Below are 21,581 nucleotides of genomic sequence, written 5' to 3'. Positions count from 1 at the left end.
AATCAACTCTCCATCATTAATGTATGACCTGCATATGCATGTTTCACGGCATACATCACTAGAGCAGATTATGCAGAAAGTTAGAGCTGTGTGACAAATCTGCTGACAAATTGTCACAATTCTGTGAGTAGGGTACTATAAGATGCTGCCATGACTCTTCACAACATCCCCCAGGCAGTAGGAAGGAATCCTATCTTAGCTTATTGAAGCAGTAGAGTCACAAGAGCTACAAGAAACCAACCAACCAATCACCATGCCATCCCTTCATCTTAATTATACTTTTAAACAACAAAACATTACATTACAGAGACTTTACAGCAATAGACTGCTGTGATAAATTCACTTCAAATTCACTTGTCATTTTACCAATTGTATTGTTTAGGCCTCAGTGTTATCATAGGACAATTAGAGGTGACATTCAGATTGTTCTGTGCGATAGGGTTGAAGTAAATCTCTCCTTTGCACCAAGTCTTGTAAAAGAACTCAAAGAACTCCTATGTAGTACGTAGTTTAGGATGATTGAATGTGTAGTTGTCTTGAGAAGTTTATTATATTGTAAATCTCCCTTGACGTTGTCCATCTTTGTTATGTGTACAAGTATCAATGGCTGGGGGGAAGTTTACTGTCCATTTAATTGAAATGGGGTGAAATTATGGTAAACTCTCATATCAAGATATTGTAAATCTGTTGTCACGTTTAAATAACTTTTAAACTACTCTATTGCCACATTGAGATGAACTTTATAAATGGTCAAATATGTCAAAACTGAAACAATGCTTATTAATCATTTGTTGTATTATCCCACTTTTTTCAAGCTTTAACCCATAATTCTCACATTGACATTTTTGACATGGTTTAGGTTTCTCTGTCCCTAGTGTAGGGAGCTAATATACAGAGACAGCTTTACTTTGCCTGTGACAGATGTTCAGCAAGCATTACCTTTGTCTATACTCCCCCCCCCCCCCCCCCCCCCCCCCCCCCCCCCCCCCCCCCCCCCCCCCCCCCCCCCCCCCCCCCCCCCCCCACCCCCTCCCCCCCACCCCCCACCCCTCAAACTTGGCAATTCCTCTCTCATCTGGTCAACTTGCATAGCTTGCATTTTTATATATCATCCATTTATATAGTCTAGTGCAGATTCTAGTTAAATAACTTTAATTGAACAAGTAAAACAACTATACACCAGAGTCTCTTTACCCACACAACATGGTATATTCAATTATATATATCACTTATCTTGGCAAACTATGTATCTAACGTTAAATAAATACAAATCCAGTCAGATATGAAAAATAGCTCCTACTACCCAGGGACTTATTAGTGTAAAGGATAACAGTTCTGATCCATCAGGAACCAGTATCAATTTAAGACTGGTCCTTGATATCCTGGGAGATGGGGTCTGTAATTATCAAAACTGGCTCTTGATCATGTCTTTGTAATGACAACATGGTGCCCATTCTTTGACAGAGTTCCCCTGCATATTGTATGTAAGCAAGGGTTGTCAGGCCAGGTTTCCTTTCCTTTGCCAAATAGGCACCGTTGATTTGTGGAGGGGAAAACAAGAGCTTCTCAAACAGTGTTAACACAGCAGAGTATTTCACATGTGTCCATAATGATAGGTTACTGTTAATTTACTTTTTCTGCATGTGTTGAGATTTTGTAAGTGTACACATTGATTTAATGTGTTTACATTTTATCAGTTAATTCTCCTGGATAAATTAATTACAAAACAACCACCAAGATACTTTTTTTGTTGAATAATCAATAGATAAATAAATGTTGTTCACATTTTTGTGCCAAGAGTAATTTCAGAACACCTAGCAATGGTGCTGTCATAACCTCACATATGTTGTTTACTTGATACAAACATTTCTATCATAACAGGTATTAAAACATTGTACACATACGCTTCCTCAAACTGTGTTAGCCATATGAGCAGATAAATAGACAAACCCAGAACTTTTTGGTTGAGGAAACGAAGGCGTACATGGAAATGTTTCCATATATTCATAGCAAAACACCTATTAGGAGTTTGCACGTAGCTAAGCAGGCCCATTGTCCACAGATCCCAGCACTTAACTTTATGAATAAAGTAAAATTACATCTTCTTAAGCACAGGTGGATGACAGAGCTAGGTATGATATGGCAGCACTATTGTTCTGTTATCTGAGTAAAGCTGTGACTAAGCTTTTCAAATTTTCCCAGAATGTGTATATGAGGGAAAGCGTAAGTGTAATTGGTAGTTTGGTTTATTTAGATAAATGTGGGTAGTTTTAAATTGGATGTTTGTGGTCTGAGAAAAGAGAGTTTTCTGAAACCTCTGAAAAGATGGGCCTGGAGATCTTGCAGTACTGATAATAAATGCATAACATTCAGATTTATTTTTAGGGATTTGATAGTCAAAGTAATTTGTTTTAGGAACATACCTGTACCGTTACATCCCTACTGTTTACTGGGTGTGAAGGGCGTTCGTTTATGGTCCTATGCTCTTTAAAGATGACCCTACAAGGTTTGCATATTGATCTTTGAACTGGGCTAGTACCTAACCAGCTGGTATCTCGTGACAGGCAGGGGAGGATACAGATTTGCTGTACTTTTTGACATTCTGCAGCACTGTCTAACTGTGAGATACAGCGTGCATTTGTGAGAAAAAGGAAACTGCAGTCCCAAAACCACCTCAGCAGAACTGGGCCAGAGGGAAGATGGATGGGCTCCAGAAATGCATGCATTCCGTCTTTCTCTGCCCCCTTCTCTTTATCTAACAGTAACGGCAGCCCTCTTGCTCTTTACCCCTGGGCTGGTCACATGTCCTTCACCAGTGTCACATGGTAGTGGAGGAGGCAGCACTGGGCATGCCTGTTGTTTCAGTCCTGGTAGACAATGGGTCCCTGGTTTCCTGTTGTGGAGCACTGCCATGATGTGCTGCAAGCCTCAGCACATTACATAGTACATCCTTCCCAGCCCTGCCTTGAACTTTACATTTTGCTGGACACACGTAGGGCTTTTTTCTGCTGAGCAAGATGCTGCTTTCCTTTTGAAGGAAGAGCATTTGGTTAAATCAACAGCTGTGGCTCCCTTGAGGTCTTTAGGAATAGTTTAAATCTGCTGGCTGATTCCTTAGCTCTGTAAGATTTAAGAAGCAACCGTCAGCTTAATTTCATGGCTTTTAATGGTAATTTTCTCAGTTTGTCTGAGCTTTATTACGAGAGAGCATGTGTCCTGAGCTGGATGACTGTTTGCTGTGGATCTGCTCAGTTGACATCCTTAGTAGTGCTGCATGATGTATCAGTTATTTGTTTTAGGCAATAGTTGCATAAGAATGTTTTAAGATTTGTATCCATATCATATGGATGCCTGATATTGCACCAGTTGCAGTGAAGCACTTAAGTGTCAACATGTTAAAGATGTTTAAATAATTCTATTCCAAAGTTAATGAATACTTTGTTGGCAAAGTTATCAATGCTGTTAGCATGGTGGCTAACAGTAATGTTAACATTAGTCCGTTTATGACCTTTTGTTTTGGCTTTCAAAACATGCTGTCAGTGTGTTGATGGAGCACCGTTAGCTTTTACAACGGAGCCACTCCACTGCATCCTTTTTCATCACTGGGTTCTCTGTTGATTTGTGTTTGTTGCTGTGTGCTTGTGGTTAAAATGAATGTAAACAAAGTGGTGTGCCAGAAATTCAATGCGGCAAAATCCCTCTAGTGGACTGAACGTAAGACAACAATTACAAGTTGAAAAGAAAAGCACAAAACGACAGTCAGCGACATTAAAGAATGGCTTGTTTATTGCTAAGGCCATATTTTCATAATTAAATTATTTAACTTTTGGAATAACAAGAACTAATTTCACCAGTAAGTTACTATTAAACAACCACCAGATGGGCAAAAGGATATTTTACAATAACATTGAATGCACCACGAGGCGTGCACCATCTGTGTTTTTCTGACAACGGCAGCTGCAGACTGTTACGTACCGGGGTTGGAATCCCCTGCAGTGAAAGGTTGTCACACTTCACAAAGTTTCACGCTGTCATATTTTAACCTTGTTTAATCCAGCTGCTAACGCTAGACCCCGGTTACCTGCTTCTATGTGTAGTGTTGATTTGCTCCACATGCAGCGACCTTCTATTGCCTGTAATATCTGTTTTGGAGCGTCAGAGAGCAGCGCAGACATTTGATTTGAACACTCATTATTCAGTACGATTTTAAGTTCACTATGCAATTTTCTCAATATTTTTTCTTAAATAAAATGGAATGATTGAAAAATATTGTATTTATATAAACTTTGCAAAACAGCAGATGTATCTTCTTATCAAAAGTATAAGTCAATGCTTGTTTACTTTTTTGACCCTCTGTGTTTTAAAACTCGTGGATGCTTACTGTCAGGGACTATGACTCCGCCTCGGCACAGACTGACGACCAACAGGTGTGTGTTGGGGTGTGTTTGTCGCTAGCCAGCGCCTCACTTGAGCATTAGCAATATGGACGCCCGTGCTCCCTTTGCCTTTATCAATTGTACACACGTCAAACTGCTTGTAACTCAACATTACCCTGTTCTTGGCTGAGATGGACAACATAGCGCTGAATGAATTAGAGGGCAAAACACCAAAACAAATATTTGAATCCCTAAATCAAAAAACCTATCCAATGAACAAATATTTGAATATTCGATTCTCCTTTTACTTTTAACAAGTGGAAAAAGTAGCATTTATTCAGACAAATAGCCTCAACTGTTAACACACCGCACTGCTACCTTTTACAGCTATAACATTACTGCTAACTTCATACGTCAGGCTTAAAGTCCACTGGCGGAAACCCTGTCTGTGCCCCAGTGTGTGTAATTTTTGCGGAAAAAAAGTCCCTTAAATTACTGTCCAGTTTCCTGTGTGCTCTTCTCTTATTACACTGTTGTTAATTAGCTATTGATGGGTTCCAAGGTTTTGGGCTAGCCCATAAGTGCGTGCTAACAGCTGAGCTAAAAGCAGGCTAGACTAAATGACTAAAGGATTTTTCCACAATGGTTGTAGCTCCACTGGTTTGACCTGCTTTCACCCAAGTTCCTGCTCATTCATGTCACAGCAGTGCCCGCCCACAGCCCTGTTTTACTGTAAGGTTTCTGTAGCAGACCCAACTGCGGTGTGGTCGATCTTCCAGTAGTGCAACATCTGTCTGTTTTTTATTCTTTATGGACAAAGGTAACATTCAGTGTGATTAGGCAATTCCGCTCTGTTCTGTTTCACAAATGCTATTCATTGTGAATGAAAGGGCTTCCTGTTGATCCAAAAATAGATGTTAGAGTGAGAGAGAAAGAGAGGGGGGGAGAGGGAGAGAGCACGTAAATCTGTCTAGAAAACTATTAGAGGATGACTTAATACTTAGACAGACCTCAGTCTGGTTCACAGAGATTAGAGAGACAATTTAAAGAAATGCAAACCCTTAAGTCACAAACTCAGACCTCAAAGCCAATACATGGTTTCTTCTGATATTGTAGTAAAAGAAGAGAATAGCTGCAAGGATTAATTGGTTAGTTTTCAACTATTAAATTAATCAGCGGCTATTTCAATAATCAATTGGTTTCCTTTTTTATGAAAAAAGTAATATTTCTCTGCCAGCTTTTTTTGGGGGGGCATTAAAGGCCTTTATTTTCACATGACAGATGAAGACATGACAGGGGAGAGAGATGGGGAATGACATGCAGCAAAGAGCTGCAGGTAGGAGCAAACCTCTACATACTGTATGTGTGCCCGCTCTGCCAACCGAGCTAACCCGGCCACTGATTCCAGCTTCTTATATGGGAATATTTTCTAGTCTCCTCACCTGTCTAAAGAAAACTGAGTATATTTAAGCTGTGGACAAAACAAGATATAAGGACGTCATCTTGGGCTTTTGATAGATCGAACAACTAATCGATTAATCGAGAAAATGATCAACTGAAGAACCAACAATGAAAATAAACATTTGCTGTCCAAAGGAAGAGTAGGTATATTGGTAAGTTCATCTCAATGAAGGTGGCAGTTTTTACAATGATCTGATAAAACAAACTAAAACTGTTGGTAGTTATAATTGAAAGCAGATTAATTCAGTGTCTAAATAATCTCTGCTGGCCTTTTCCATTTCTATGTTATTTGACTAATTGTTGCCTCAAATAACAAGGCTACCATACTGGACAATGGCAGCAATAAGAGGCTCCATTGATGTACATAATAGACCAGTTTTAAATTCTTTCCTTATAGCAGGTAGTAACAATTGTTCTTTGGTAAGGTCATTTGTCACAGTGTCATTGATAGGGAACCAGGTTACACACTGGTGAAAGAATGTGGGTGGGGCAGGCTGAGGGAAGGGTGTGTCCTGTCATTGATAAAAGGAGTTACCATTTCGTTGAGCAATTCCTGGAACTGGGGTTTCTGTTTGCTGATTAGGACTCAACTACGATGATTGTTGACAGTGGAGCCACATTTTATCATTAGCAAGCCTTGATATGAACACTTAACACCAAACATGGGTACATTTGGACTGGGGCTGGCAAGCCTAGTATGCTTTTTCTGGCTGAGATCCAATATGTGTTCACAAAACTACTCCTGGCCTTTTAAACATTTTTAAATTGGGCAACCACAAATTATGAATGTGCTTACCTCTGTGGCTGGTCAAGTAAAGCAGTCAGTCATTGAAACTTGTCATCAGAGTTAAAAATTAGCAACATTTACCAGCCAAATGCTGGTAAAATAAAGTGGCTTTTAGATTTGCTTAACTTACCAGTCAAAAAGCAATGGATGTATTTAGTGGTAAATTTTGAACATTCACTAGCCAATTGGATCGTGGATGAAAAAGTTAATTTGATCCCTGCTTGCCAATGAAATAGAAACCATTGGTCATTAGGTTGTAAATTTAACATTTCCCTGTTCAGGTAATGCCATTAGCTCAACTGTCTTTGTGTAATTATAAGAGTTGTCAGTTATTCATGACCATGACCAAACATCTATGTTCAACTGTCTCTTTTAGAGAAGTCATCAGGTTAAGATGTCTGCCTCTGTAGCTCTGCACACAAGTTACTGCTGTTGTGTTGCTGTGATAACTGTTCCTGTTAAAACCCACAGACTATAATAAAGTTGGAGCGTTTTGTAGTCTTTATGGGAATAAACTATCATAAGACGTTTACTGGCAGGCAAATATTTGTAAGGAATCATTAGTATAACTGTATTCCTTTTGTTTGTAAATATTCAAGGTAACATGATGTCTGAACGTGTAGAAATAATTTCCCTACACTAAAATACAGTCAGACTTTACACCGTTTAACGTTAGCTGAACGTTAGCATGTTAACCCAGTTTTGTCCAGCTACTAGCCAACGGTGCGTGGCAGCAAAATAAGGCACCGAAAATCCTCATTGCTATTCGGTCCGATAGATACCGGTCGTTAATTAGCACCGGGTTTCACTACCCAGCCCTAATCTACAGTGCCACTGTGTCTCAGGTTTGATCAGTAAGTGATGATTCAGGCGTTCTGCAACATTTGTACAGCTGTGGTGTTTTGCTGATAGGTTGCGTAAGTAGAGGAAGTTGCAACAGCAAACATGGGCTATAGGACATGTTTTTGTAGTTTCATTTCCTTCAGGTTTACATCACAGCAGCTTTGCAAGTTGTTTGCAGGAATACTCTGAGTTCTGTTTAATTTTGCTGCAATTTGTCATTTGCCATGTTCAGTATTATATTATAAATTTGGTTTGCATGAAGTAAGACCTTAATTAGCTGGTGATATTCAGACTGCAGTAAGACTACAGTGTTGTATGGTGCAAGTTACCTCTTTGGCCCATGTTTTTAGAACTGTCTAACCGTTGGGGCCTTGCCACAGCTCCATGTGTCCAAAGAGCTGCTGCTCAGTGTTGGGCCATGTGACCTCATCAACTGGGTGTGGGAGTGTGACGCAGCTGACCAGAGAATCTACTCTTATTGTCAAAAAAGGCAAAAATTTTAATGAGTTTGACTGTTAAAAAACAGACCTCAGCCAGGTGGTCACTGAATAAAACTCCCACGGAACAACGTTGGCATTACTTAATCCTATGACCAGTGTTCCTAACCGATATTGAATGCATACGGGTAGCCTAAAACTTAGCTATTTGCAGCTCTCTAAATACAAGAAAAGAACTACAGAGCAATGTGTTTCCACTTTCAACGTGAATGACAATATTTCAGGTAAGTCAAACAGTTAAAAGAGGCTTTGAAAGTTTAAAACGTACAGTTGTCTTGAAGAGCAGTCTGCCAGCACTCTGTTATTGGGGGAGGGGCAGTGCATGGTCTGCATATGAACTGCAGCGTCTCACTAGCAGCACAGAGCGGCCTGTGTGGACGCCTGTCTGTAAATAATGCCGGGAATACCGGCGAACGCAGCAGCAGCGCATCAGCCGCTACATGTAGAAATGCGAATACCGGCTAGCTATTTGACAAGTACGTTTTTTTACCCCCCCCCTTTATTTTGCCACATGGTTTCCCAGGAATCCCTTGAGAAATCCTGCACAGAGATGAGATTAAGGCATGAAGAATTTTTTTTGTTTTTTCGTAAACCTTTTGCAGGCTATTTCTGTTCAACCTAACTTTTTTTTTCTTCTCTTTTTGTCTAGCTCCAAAATTTAGGGATCAATCCATCCAACATAGGCTTCAGCACCCTAACCATGGAGTCGGATAAGTTCATCTGTATTCGGGAGAAGGTGGGCGAGCAGACTCAGGTGGTGATCATTGACATGGCAGACCCCAATACACCTATCCGCAGGCCCATCTCAGCCGACAGCGCCATCATGAATCCAGCCAGCAAAGTCATTGCACTTAAAGGTAAGGCAGTGTGTTGACATTGCAGAGGCCACATTTCTCTAAATCAGTGCAAGAATTATCAGAGAGAGAGAACTGCATTATTATTTTGTGAGTGTTGTATTTGAACTAACCGCCTATGGGGGCCTGTAGCTTTCAGTTGGACATGTTGGTTATAGCAACATTACCCATTCAGTAATTAAGAGTATAATAAACAATGTTCATCTATATTTGTCCTTACACATCCAGCTACTTTAGTTTTCCACTGTGAAGTAGTTTTTATTGGCCAACATGTATGTTTTTTTCAAATGTTTGTCCTGTAAATATTCCCTAAGTACCAAATTTTTATTCTTTTTGTTCAGCATCCATGATTGCTTTGACTTTTTTTTGTTTTTGTTTGTCTTTTCTATGTTCTTTTTTTTTTCTTTACTGCTTTCTTATGTGTTTGCAGACGGTGAGTTGAAATTTAACTACTTCATTGTGGAAGTTAAATCCTGTTTTCAAGACAGTATTTACAGTAATGTAAATTATACCAATTTAGCATGCTCCTCTTCAGAAATTAAATGAAGAATACAAACTATATTGATTACTGCTGACATGACTTTAGCCACCATTGTGTACCGTTGGACACTTTAAAATCAGGTTTTGGTACAATGCTCTTTAAGCCTGTAAGTTAATGGCCTAGCTTTGCATGTTTTTCCTATATCTGAACCCTCTGAATAATCTCTGGATAATTCTTTGGACCTTATTCCACATCTAGGCCATTGAAAATATGTCTTTGGAAACAGGATTTAGCTTTCACAGCCTTATAGCTTGCTGGCATTCCATCATTTTTATTACATGTAAATTGATTTAGAACCTGTTTTACATGTGGTAATACTATGGGTAAAATGATTTCATTGTAATTCACAGTTCTTCTCAATTTTCATTTGAAATCCATGTCCTTTTCCATCTGTGTGAAGTGGTAATTCCCCAAACCTGTTGTCCACCTTGTTTCCCAGCTGTGGTTATGTTTAACGAACTTGTGGTTCTCTATACCCAGGATTAAAGATTAGTTTGCTCCAACTACCAGAGTGTAGACTTAATGTGCTGACTTGTAACCTGTGGGGGAAGTCTAATGGCATCTGATATTTGGTTTCACATGTTCCTGGTGGGACATTGTTATATCAGAGGTATGATACCAGATGAGTACTGAATTGGGTTAAGAAGCAATTTTGCATAATAACTTGTGAGAAGTAGGGAGGAGCACTGTCCAGCTGATCCAAGAGCCTTGGCCTTGCCCCTTCCCAACCATTTCAAAAAACATTTAATGAGCCAAACAGCTTGTGTTTTAGAAATTTGGCTAATCTTTGTACCTGTTGTCTCAGCTTTATGCTCTGAAATTAGTGGATGTCTCAGGCACTTTGGTAATGGTAAGGTTTTCTGTGAACAGTGTGAAAATCATTATTAGGACATTGACATTTCCTAATTATTTACCATAGAAATTTTACTTGTTGATGGTAAAAGAACTTAGCAGATGTAACAGTGTGTGCTTGTGTGAAACTGGCCCTCCTCCCCTTTAAATCTAGTTACAACCTTTCTCTGCTGACCGTCCTCTCTACTGAGGACGTGGTACAATGTGCAGTTATAAATTATGAGCTGTACTTTTATATAGAGTTCTAGATTACTGACAGACATGTGACATGCAGACATGTGAGCACTACAATAATTTTATCTTTGCTCATTATGCAGCCTTGTAAAATGTTACACATAATGCTTTTTGTTTTCAGTCTTTTAGTAGAAGTAGGTTGGTTTAAAGTGACTTTTGCCCTGATATTTTCACACTTATACCAAAGTTAATGTTAATGCTTCAAAGAAGAAAAGGATCACCTCATTTTCCAAATGTGATAAGGACAACTTAGAAAAGGCTTCCCGCAATACTAACTGGTTAAAATAAATGGGAGAAAATGCAATTGAGCTTTTTTTCCCCAGAAAATCTGAAAATGAGTGCTACAAACTAAAACTTTAGCAATGCATATTTCTCATTAGCCATCGCACACATGAGTTGTGATACAGAGGGTATGATATGACTGTGAAAAGGAACCGTTACAGTAACTCAACAGTAGAGAGCTTTAGAAGTTTTGGTACCTGTCTTTTCCTCACTAATTATGCAGCGTAGGGTCAGCGTAGTCTCTTCTTCACTCTTACCACCACTGCTGTCTTCCCAGCTCACTCTACCGTAAAGATGCTTCTTAGCCGACCTTGTCATGTGACATAGTATCAAGCTTTAACCTTTTCATGTAACCACGTCTGAAGGACGGACACAATGCGCACACACACCTCCCAACAGCTGATCGTAATTCAATTAAAAATCCCTTTGCTTGCTCTTTGAAATTTGGCTGCTGCTGCAAGTGATCCATTCGCCACACTGCCTGATGTACTCTGATCCCATGGCTTAGTGATCTTGACAGTTGTGCTAACGCATTAGTCTTTGCTTTTTCTTACTTTGTTGATAAATATTGAATAATGAGCAAACAAGGAAGTCACACTGCTTTTTAATAAAGCTGTAGCTCACTAAATTAACCCTAACTAATAACAAAAAATGCAGGTGAGTGAACCTTTTTTGAACATTTAGCTGATGATCTGTTATCAGGACAAACATATTTAACTTCATTGTCTAGTAGTCAATCAAACTTAATCATTATTGGAAACATTTCCTGCAACTCTTATCAAAGTCTCTTAATTGCTTAAAGTGTACCCTTCCTCCTTAATTGTGCCTGTATCTGTTGCACTCCAGCTGTCGTATTCCACCGTCAGTCTATATATTTGACTTAGATGCAGATGTGTTTGCCTTTTTTGTGAGTTGTTTCCTGCTTCTACCCTCTGTCTGCTATGTTTCTCTCAATGAAGGCTGTTCATTTGATGGGATGGGCCACGTAGTCGGACATGACATTACATCTCAAAATTTCCTCCTGGATGAATAAAGTATCTATAAATCTATCTAATACAGGACATCTGCTGCTTACATTTATTAAACCTCTTTTAAAGAGCTGTGGCAGTTTAGTTAAATGTTTATAAGTCCATATTCTTAATTTATAATGACTATTGTGCTAGGACATAGGTATGAATTGATTCAGCCATTCAGTCGCTCAGACCGCAAGGAGCACCTGTAACTTTGTTTTGTCTTAGTTTTGCTCACTGTATTGTTCCTTAAGTTAAGCACATTTGAAAATAATTTTCCTTCTTGCACCTAACTTATTTAGATATAGTTCTACATGAATTTGACAGTTCTGCAGTTTATGATCTAATTGGCCTGCAAACTCATAATATACTAAGAGTTTAGAATAGAAAAATGTACTTGCTTGAAGTGCACACCATTGACACAAGGACACATTGTGTAACCACTTACAAACAATAGGCCGAAATTTACTTTTCTCAATGTCAGTTGTCTCAGTACACTTTAGTGTACTAATTTCTAAAAATACTAATTTAATTTCCGACTACTGCATGTATGGCATCCCCTTTCTATCAGTCATGGCGTCGTGTCTTGATGACCTCTGTTTTATGACTATCAATATTTCCAATTTGAATCTCCCTCTTCTATTGAAATGTTGTGTTTTTCCTCTGAATGTATGTGTGGACATGCTGTTGTCAGAGACTATAACATTCTTCTGGGGCCTGGTTCCTGCCTCCTTTCTCCCTCTTCTAGCCGCCAAAACCCTTCAGATCTTCAACATCGAGATGAAAAGCAAGATGAAGGCACACACCATGACCGATGATGTTACCTTCTGGAAGTGGATCTCTCTTAATACAGTTGCACTTGTGACTGACAATGCGGTCTACCACTGGAGCATGGAGGGTGACTCACAGCCCGTGAAAGTCTTTGACCGCCACTCCAGCCTGGCAGGCTGCCAGATTATCAACTACCGCACTGACGCCAAGCAGAAATGGCTCCTGCTCATCGGCATCTCAGCCCAGGTAAATTAAAGTTTATTACCAGATATATTAAGTTAAGTATGTTGAGACTGATACATGCCTTCATCACAGAGAATATAAAGTAGATAGCTTGTTTGCATTCATAAGTAACCATAGATACACAGTAACTTTAGCATTGGTCAGTTAGTCGGTTTGTTGTCTTAATACAAATTTATGTGTATTGTTTATCTTTTTTTAAAGCAAAATCGGGTGGTTGGAGCCATGCAGCTCTACTCTGTTGACAGAAAAGTTTCTCAGCCCATTGAAGGCCATGCTGCCAGCTTTGCCCAGTTCAAGATGGAGGGGAATACAGAGGAGTCAACATTGTTCTGCTTCGCTGTCAGAGGGCAGGCTGGAGGGAAGGTGACTAGTGTTAATAACATAATAGGGGAAACAGGTTTTAATGTTGCTGACATTCTTTTAGCAAAACCGGAGTTTGTTTCTAACTTATGTTTTTCTATCGGACGCAGTTGCATATCATTGAAGTGGGGACCCCACCAACTGGCAACCAGCCATTTCCAAAGAAAGCAGTGGATGTGTTCTTCCCCCCAGAAGCTCAGAACGACTTTCCTGTGGCCATGCAGGTGTGTAGCACATTTCCAGAAATGACCGCCTGAACCCCACTGGGGCTGTCACTTTTCAAAAAGTCACGTTTTGACAAATTTATGAGAAACTTATTTGTCTGAATTAATAAAAATGCAACCCATAAAGCACAACACACCGATTAGTTGTTTTTTGGCAAATAACCTTGTCTTTGTTGATATTTTTGCCCCCTACGGTGTAGAACCTAAAACGGTTCCACGCACTACTTCTCAGGTCCTTTGGTGTCTGGGAATACCCAATTAGTACGACATTGGCTCATAAAGCAAAATAGGTGACAGGCACACTATTTCCTCCTTTTTTTGACAGATAAGCTCCAAGCAAGATGTGGTTTTCCTTATTACCAAATATGGATACATTCACCTGTATGACTTGGAGACAGGCACCTGCATCTATATGAACCGCATCAGTGGTGAGACCATCTTTGTCACCGCTCCACATGAGGCTACCTCAGGCATCATTGGGGTCAACAGGAAGGGGCAGGTAAGCAGATCAATCTGTACTCATCCTAAGTGTTCATAGAAATAAAATGTATGTTTAGCGTGGCTGCTCAGTCTTTTAAAAAGTAGAATTTTGCTGATGAAACCAAATATTTCTCTTATCCTCTATCCCACAGCCACAACAGAACCACTTTATTATTTACACCTTATGTCATCATTAATCACATGTAAAACACATCTGACACAGGTAAAAGCATGTAAACAAACACAACATTAACATCAGTTGTTGCATGGGGTAATAACACCAACTTCTTGTTTGTCTGTCATCATCAGGTAAGCTCAGACTTTTCCAGGAGGCATTATAAATAATCTAAGGTGTGGAGTTTCACACACAGAGAGAGGGGGAGAGGGTTGTGTCTTATTGCTTTTGTAAAACTGAACCAGAGAGGAGAACTGGATCCAGCCAGCTGATGAATAATGTTCCAGCCAGGCCACACACCACATGAATAATTGAGTCAAGAGAGGAAAGTTGATCTCGCTGTAAGGCGGGCTGTGTGTACGTGTGCATGCGCATCACATGCACACAAACACCTTCAGAGGCAGTGATCTGAGAGATAATAGGCCACTGTCGGTGCTTCCACAGGTATTCTACAGTAATACATTATTGCAGTTATTATTGCTTCCACGCTGCCTAAACGTGTCCCAGTAGTTGTCACCAAGTTTCTTATTATGGATCTCTAATACTCAGACCAGGCAGTGTGTATGTGCCATAACTGGTCTGACATTGACATGCAATGATGACAGCTGCAGCACAGACCTGCTGCACACCAACCAAAGAGAGAAAGTGAACAAACGAGGGGGGAGGGCAGGGCCCAACGCCCATCCGGCACATGATGTCAAGTGGGAGGCACGGCCTGGTGCCCTCAATCCTCTTAGTGCTGGTCCTCTCATCCAATCACAACCGCCACCCTATCTTCCATGTGGGGGTGCTCGTGTGTCATCTGATGATTAGTACTCCCTTTTTAAGAACTGTTGTTCTGGCGAGTTTGTCTAGTTTTGTAGTATTGGCCCGGTTGTCTTGAGAATTTATTTGATCTGTCATGTTTCACTGACAAATATATATCATTCTCTTTTGGGTGCTGTATCCTCCTCCTAGGCCAAACCTGCGTACATAGTCAAACACTTAATCTCCACCTCCTCCTTTTTTGTCCTTTTTTTATTTCAACAATCTCCAATTAGTCCACCCACATTAGAGTGAGTAAGTGACTCTGCTTTAGTGGCTGGAAGAATGAGGTTCAGTCACTCGTTTTAAAGGCTGGGGCACTGACCTGCTGGAGGGTTTGCTCTCTCCTTTGCTCTCGTCCCCCTTCTTCCACCCAGCTCTTTTCATTTGACTCATTCTTGTATTTGTCTGTCACTGCTTACAAAAGCCGTGCGTTACACTGACCCACTAATAATGCACTTGCATTAAGCTGCCACAAGATAAGGCCAGACGGTGTTTAATGGAGTTTAGGGCCATAGCCCATGGTTAAATTTAGCTGAGCTCGCCCACTCTGCTAATTCCTGGCACAGGATGTGAATAAGGAATGTGCTGATTTATACCATTGTTGTTTAGATGCATCTAAGATAAGTTAAAGACTATAAATCTTTATCTGCTTATAGGGATGTAACAGTATTAAAATGTAACCTCACAATTATAGTGACCGAAATTATCAGGTTTCGGTGTTTTTGCGTTATTATAAGTGTGTTCAATATGTTCAGAAAGCACTGATGGGCCTACACAAGATGAAACAGTGAAACAGCGTTTATTACAATATATATAACCATAAACACAGATTTTCAACTGTAAATCCACTGCAATAATAGAGATTTTAAATGAAAACGGTAACAATCCACATTTTTCCCATGGTTTATTGTTACACCGTTAATTGTTACATCCCAATCTGCCTGAGTCCCGCTAAACATTGTTTGGGGTGGGGGTAATGAAGCATTGCAAAAACAATACTATAAGGAAATGTGGAATTTTTGCATTAGACGTATACAAACAAAGCTTTGAAAGAGGATGAAATCTGGCAGCATGATTAGTGTTGTATGGTCTTTAGTGTGATGTAATGCAACATTCTCTATTTTCCTTGCAACACAGGTTCTGTCCGTCTGTGTGGAAGAGGAAAATATCATCCCCTACATCACTAATGTGCTCCAGAATCCGGACCTGGCTCTCCGTTTAGCGGTCCGCAACAACCTTGCTGGTGGTGAAGAGCTCTTTGCACGCAAGTTCAACAACCTGTTTGCTGCTGGCAACTTCTCCGAGGCTGCCAAAGTTGCTGCCAATGCACCAAAGGTACTTAGCGTATTTGTAATGATGCATAATTAAAATAAACAGATGAATTTACTTCCATTATCTTTTAATCCAAGAAACATGAAATTGTATTTCTTGTTTGTTGTGTTCCCAAAATATTTAAGTTTAGACACAACTTGCATACAGTTTGGTTCTTGCCCAGGTCCCTTGTCCCTTGCCAAAATGCTTCCATACACTAGCTTTTATGCCAGGGGTGGCCAATCAGATTGTATATGTGGTTGCTCACACTCAGCCATCCCCACCAAAACTCAAGAAGAATCCTAGCTTAGAACAGAAATGCGACGCACATGAATATTGCCTTTTCTTTAACAAGACATAATTGCAATGTATCTAAGAACCTATTTTTCCCCTAGTTATAGTATTGGATTGCATTATATTCCCCCTACTTGGGTTGCCTTTATCAGTTGTTAAGATCTTCTTGACCTTTCTCCTCTCAGGGTATCCTGCGAACCCCAGACACCATCCGTCGCTTCCAGAGTGTTCCCACTCAGCCAGGCCAGACCTCCCCCTTGCTGCAGTACTTTGGTATCCTGTTGGACCAGGGCCAGCTCAACAAGTTTGAGTCCCTTGAGCTATGCAGGCCTGTACTCCAGCAGGGACGAAAGCAGCTCTTGGAGAAGTGGCTAAAGGAAGACAAGGTATTGCAGATCTCCATCTCAGCCTACAGTCACAGGAAGAGGCTCTTCCTGAGCTGCCTGTTTGTTTACTTGACTTGCTATTATATTGGATAATGTCAGAATATCTGTTGCATATCTGTATACAGATCCCGGATAAACTGTAAAAACTGTAAATTAAAATTGCTTCGAGTGCTGATAGTAGTTGTCCTACGTTTCAGTTGGAGTGTTCGGAGGAACTTGGGGACCTGGTGAAGGCAGTGGATCCCACTTTGGCTCTCAGTGTCTACCTGAGGGCCAACGTCCCCAACAAAGTCATCCAGTGCTTTGCAGAGACTGGTCAGTTCCCAAAGATTGTCCTGTACGCTAAGAAGGTATGTCTCTTTGGCTCCAATGATATTATTTAAGCTCTGGAAGATTTGATAATTCCCAAATGATGACATAGAATAAACCCAAACTTAAACCAAGCTAATCTTAATGTTGTGAAGTCCTGCTGTAGTGGTGTCTTATTGTTGGTGCTTTTGTTTTGGTGTTTTAATGTTAAAATTGTATTTTTGTGTGGTGTTGTCGGGGGGGTGCTTGTTGTTGTGGGCAAGTTTTAGTGAAATTTGATTGTTGTCCTTTACTGCTGTGTTAGCATTTTTATACTCCAAAGTTGGGTTTCCCTTTTGAGAGAGATGTTGTTCTGTTTCCTGCCCAGGAACCTCAGATGAAAATTAGCTTATAGCTAACTCTGGTACTGCTAAGGAGCTGTGCATTGTCCCTGTCAAATAAATAAATTAAAGGCTTAGACAATAAGGGAGAGGGCAAACAATATAAAACACATGTCAAAATGCAGAAAATCTTTTCTCATGCCTAATTTAAGGATTCACTTAATTTCATGCTTTACTGAAGTTGTCCCCAAGAAGTATAAATAACAAAAGAGTTGGAGTTTGCCATCTAAATTAATGGATTAAAACGTTGGCACTAAAACTTGATTGTAATGTAGAAGTATCCATTTTTTTTGTTCTAGGTGGGCTACACTCCAGACTGGATCTTTCTGCTCAGGAATGTGATGCGGATCAACCCAGAACAAGGCCTGCAGTTTGCCCAAATGCTGGTCCAGGATGAAGAACCACTGGCTGACATCACACAGGTCAGAGGAAGGGACGAGGGATTTCCAGTGATCCATCAGGAATACATGAATTTGCTCATAAATAACTTCCTAATTCTAAAACAAAGAGTTGCATTTTACTGTTTTATCATATTAATAAGGAGTGGAATAGGTGTCTGTTACAGAGCTTTAAATAGATTTATGCCTTACTCCGATTTGAAACTGACCCGATGAGTTTAGTCTGAATTTTTTTAAATGAGCCGTTGACCTGCAGCACAGAGTGAATTGGGTTGTACTGCAGAGACTTTGACTTTGGGTTAGGAGTTCTGTCTAAATTTTAAGATAAACATTGTGACCTTACATCCCAAGTTTGTGTTTAACAAGTTACCCCAAACACTCCTTGAAACTGGACAAAGTACTTGGCTGAGTCACACAACATGCCAACGTCTGGGAACCTCAGTTATCCTGTAGTATAAAGAAAATGCACTTCTTCTTTTGCTTCCCGCCCCTGCAGACACACTGCACTGCAAATGTCAACTGCTGACACAGCTTTCTGTGTGACTTAAAGTGCTGTTACCTGCCAGAATAGCACACAAGAGTAAATCAGATTGCATTGAAGACTTTCTTCATTCTTTGGAAAGGGGAATGTGTTGGGGTCAGCCATCTTTTCTCTTGTCATTGCAAGTGGCTTTTAAGCTGCTTCAGAGAAGTATGTGTTCATCTCAAGTTAAATTATATCCTTGGTGCAGAGTTTTAGGAGACTGGCTGAAGTGTAATGTTTATTTTGGATGGAGGTGTTGTGACCTAATGGCTACAGTGCAGTGGTACTTTATTTTGTTGAAAGAGGTTTTAACATGTAATAGGCCGGCACGATTCGGGGAAAAATATCAATCACAATGTTATTGCTTAGTATTGATATCAGGATACTCTACCACCATTTTTTTTTTTTTTACCATAACACAACAAATTGGCAGTAACAAACAGATTTTTTTGACACCTGTAGCACATTGCGCATCACTACAAACCTGTAAACATATAGATGCCTCAATGAAGAGAAGCACTCGGAGCGCTTTAAAACTTATTTTATACAGTATGTTTAAAAGTCACAGAAGAAAGTAGTAGCGTTTGTGATGCATTCTGCTCGTAAAATTAAATGAGAATGTTTTTTGTTAAGTTATATATAAAATTCAATCATACACAGGGTGAATCAAGATTGCGATTTTTATAACGATTAATCGCGTAGGCCTAACATGTAACATTGTTGTCTGGGTTTTAGCAGCTAGAACACGCTTCTTTCCTTAAGTTTAAATTTGTTCCTGTGTGTCTCCATATCTGTCCAGATTGTGGATGTATTCATGGAGTACAACCTGATCCAGCAGTGTACCTCATTCCTTTTGGACGCTCTGAAGAACAACAGACCCTCAGAAGGACCACTGCAGACTCGCCTGCTGGAGATGAACCTCATGCATGCGCCACAGGTGCCCACATCTACACATACTTAACTTTAAGGAAGCCAAGTAATAGAACAGGGGTGCATTTTTTTCTAACTTGTCTAACGCTTTCTTGTTTTATGTCTTGGGTGCAGGTTGCTGATGCTATCCTGGGCAACCAGATGTTTACCAACTACGATCGTGCCCACATCGCCCAGCTGTGTGAGAAGGCTGGACTCCTGCAAAGGGCGCTGGAGCACTACACCGACCTTTATGACATCAAGCGCGCTGTGGTGCACACACACCTGCTCAACCCAGAGGTAGGCTTCAATGACTGGCTGAGTGGAATTAAAAATATAACTAGAGGCTATTTCTTTGGGTCAAATGTATTGCTTATTGTGCTTTTTTAGACCATGATAGATATTGCACAACCTATGAGTTAAACTGAAAATCCCCTCCTCCGCCTCCAGTGGCTGGTGAACTTCTTTGGCGCGCTGTCGGTGGAGGACTCCCTGGAGTGCCTCAGGGCCATGCTGTCGGCCAACATCCGCCAGAACCTGCAGATTTGTGTGCAGGTGGCTTCCAAGTACCATGAACAGCTCACCACACAGTCTCTCACTGAGCTTTTTGAGTCCTTCAAGAGCTTTGAAGGTGAGATCCCAAACTTTAATCTAGCATGCCTCTTCATCTGAAATTTTTTTTTTTTTCTGGTCACAACACTTTCATTTATAATCCTGACAATACAAATGTCGGTGGCATGTTTCCCCTAAATATCAATTAGACAAGCTGGCCAGAGCAGAGGCAGGACAATCCTGGAGATTATGTAGTTCAGCTCTGCAAATACTGTCATAATGAAGCGTTAAGGTCGAGTAAGCTAATTGGGGAAAACTGTAGTCCTGGAGCTACATATTTTTTGTCAGTTATATCTTGTAGGTTATATTATTGGATCACTAATGCTCTAGAAGAAGCTGTTGCTTAATAGAAATGACTGTCTGTCTCTCAGGTCTGTTCTACTTCCTGGGCTCTATTGTGAACTTCAGTCAGGACCCCGAAGTTCACTTTAAATACATTCAAGCAGCTTGCAAGACGGGTCAGATCAAAGAGGTGGAGAGGATCTGTCGAGAGAGCAACTGCTACGACCCTGAGCGTGTCAAGAACTTCCTCAAGGTAAAGCCGCAGAGACAGCTGCGGTGATCAAACGCTGACATTTAACGTCTCTGTTTTACCTTGAACTGGTCCCTTGTTTTACTTGTCACTCTCTCCCCGTTATGATTACATATGTCTGTTCCTGATCTACTTTTTTCATTTTAGTTTTTCACAATTTTAAGCAATGTTGCTCTTTTGGCAAAATCTTACTTTTGGATTCTCCCAAATTCCAGTCTGTTCTCATTCATATCACATATTCTCTAAGTGCTGTCTTTAAAATGCTGCATGCTATTAAAAGAATAACATCACAGATGAACATTTTGACCTTCTATAGATTAGAAAATCATCACCGTGACTAGAAGATGCCCAGTAGTCAATTATTTTTTGTGCTCTTCCTCTTTTGTCTGTGGATTGGCAGGACATGTATCAGGTAATGCTATCCTTCCCCACAGTGCAGGACTTCTCCCTTCCTATTTTGCTTTCCTGCCCACCCCCTTAACACAGGATTGAAACTGGGATTTCTATGGAGGCGTAAATGCTTAAACACCACAATCCACTCCCGCTTAAGGCTGATTTATGGTTCTGTGGAGGCTCCACGCAGAGCTTTCGTTGTAGCCTACGCAAGTGTCCTCAGGTTTATACTTGTGCGTCCATCTCTAGAAGAGAATAGCAGGGCCGGCATGTGTGTACGTGGGGAGTGTGTGGTTGAGCGAGTGAGAGTGACGGCAATTAGCTTCAAAGTGAGTTGGGTCTCTAGAGGCATAGTGAGAGAAACAAAGTGTCTCCCCAATGCTATAGCAGGAAAAGCTAAGCCTCTCCTTGATTTCATATTCTTCTTTCATTCTTCTTCAAGGAGAACCAAGAAATGAGTAAGGGGAAAGACAATGGTACCAAGCCACAGGGAGTGATGTGCGCCACAGCGACGTGTAGTTACAGTTTTTGAGAGGTGCACGTCAGGCTACAGCGTAGGGTCAGTTTCTCTACGTATGTACCCACGGCGTTGATTTAAAATGGAAACATAAATCAGCCTTTACTACATAGCTTTATGTAGTCCTAGTCATTCAGATGATGTTTTGTGTGTGCTTGGCTGTTGGTGAACAAGTTAGGGTCCTGTACTACATATTTGAGGATATTGAAGGTGTGTGTAT

General features: G+C 40.5%; 1 protein-coding gene across 3 annotated transcripts in view; it reads left to right on the top strand.

The window, feature by feature from the left end:
• cltca (clathrin, heavy chain a (Hc)) overlaps nucleotides 1–21,581 on the top strand; it is a 34,429-nt gene that overhangs the window by 2,494 nt on the left and 10,354 nt on the right. For 2 of the 3 annotated variants that reach the window (XM_034890479.1, XM_034890481.1), the window contains exons 2-15: nucleotides 8,614–8,821; nucleotides 9,249–9,251; nucleotides 12,486–12,754; nucleotides 12,953–13,114; nucleotides 13,222–13,335; nucleotides 13,661–13,834; nucleotides 15,935–16,132; nucleotides 16,588–16,788; nucleotides 16,986–17,138; nucleotides 17,777–17,899; nucleotides 19,198–19,335; nucleotides 19,443–19,607; nucleotides 19,758–19,938; nucleotides 20,291–20,454. In XM_034890479.1, coding sequence (XP_034746370.1) covers nucleotides 8,614–8,821; nucleotides 9,249–9,251; nucleotides 12,486–12,754; nucleotides 12,953–13,114; nucleotides 13,222–13,335; nucleotides 13,661–13,834; nucleotides 15,935–16,132; nucleotides 16,588–16,788; nucleotides 16,986–17,138; nucleotides 17,777–17,899; nucleotides 19,198–19,335; nucleotides 19,443–19,607; nucleotides 19,758–19,938; nucleotides 20,291–20,454 — 2,253 coding nt within the window. The remainder of the gene's footprint in view (nucleotides 1–8,613; nucleotides 8,822–9,248; nucleotides 9,252–12,485; nucleotides 12,755–12,952; nucleotides 13,115–13,221; nucleotides 13,336–13,660; nucleotides 13,835–15,934; nucleotides 16,133–16,587; nucleotides 16,789–16,985; nucleotides 17,139–17,776; nucleotides 17,900–19,197; nucleotides 19,336–19,442; nucleotides 19,608–19,757; nucleotides 19,939–20,290; nucleotides 20,455–21,581) is intronic. The other variant, XM_034890480.1, reaches the window with a different exon arrangement.

The sequence above is a fragment of the Etheostoma cragini genome, chromosome 13 (genome assembly GCF_013103735.1).
Source record: "Etheostoma cragini isolate CJK2018 chromosome 13, CSU_Ecrag_1.0, whole genome shotgun sequence".
Lineage (NCBI taxonomy): Eukaryota > Metazoa > Chordata > Actinopteri > Perciformes > Percidae > Etheostoma > Etheostoma cragini.
Note: the sequence above shows the minus strand (reverse complement) of the source record. Positions and strands in the feature narration are given on the sequence as shown.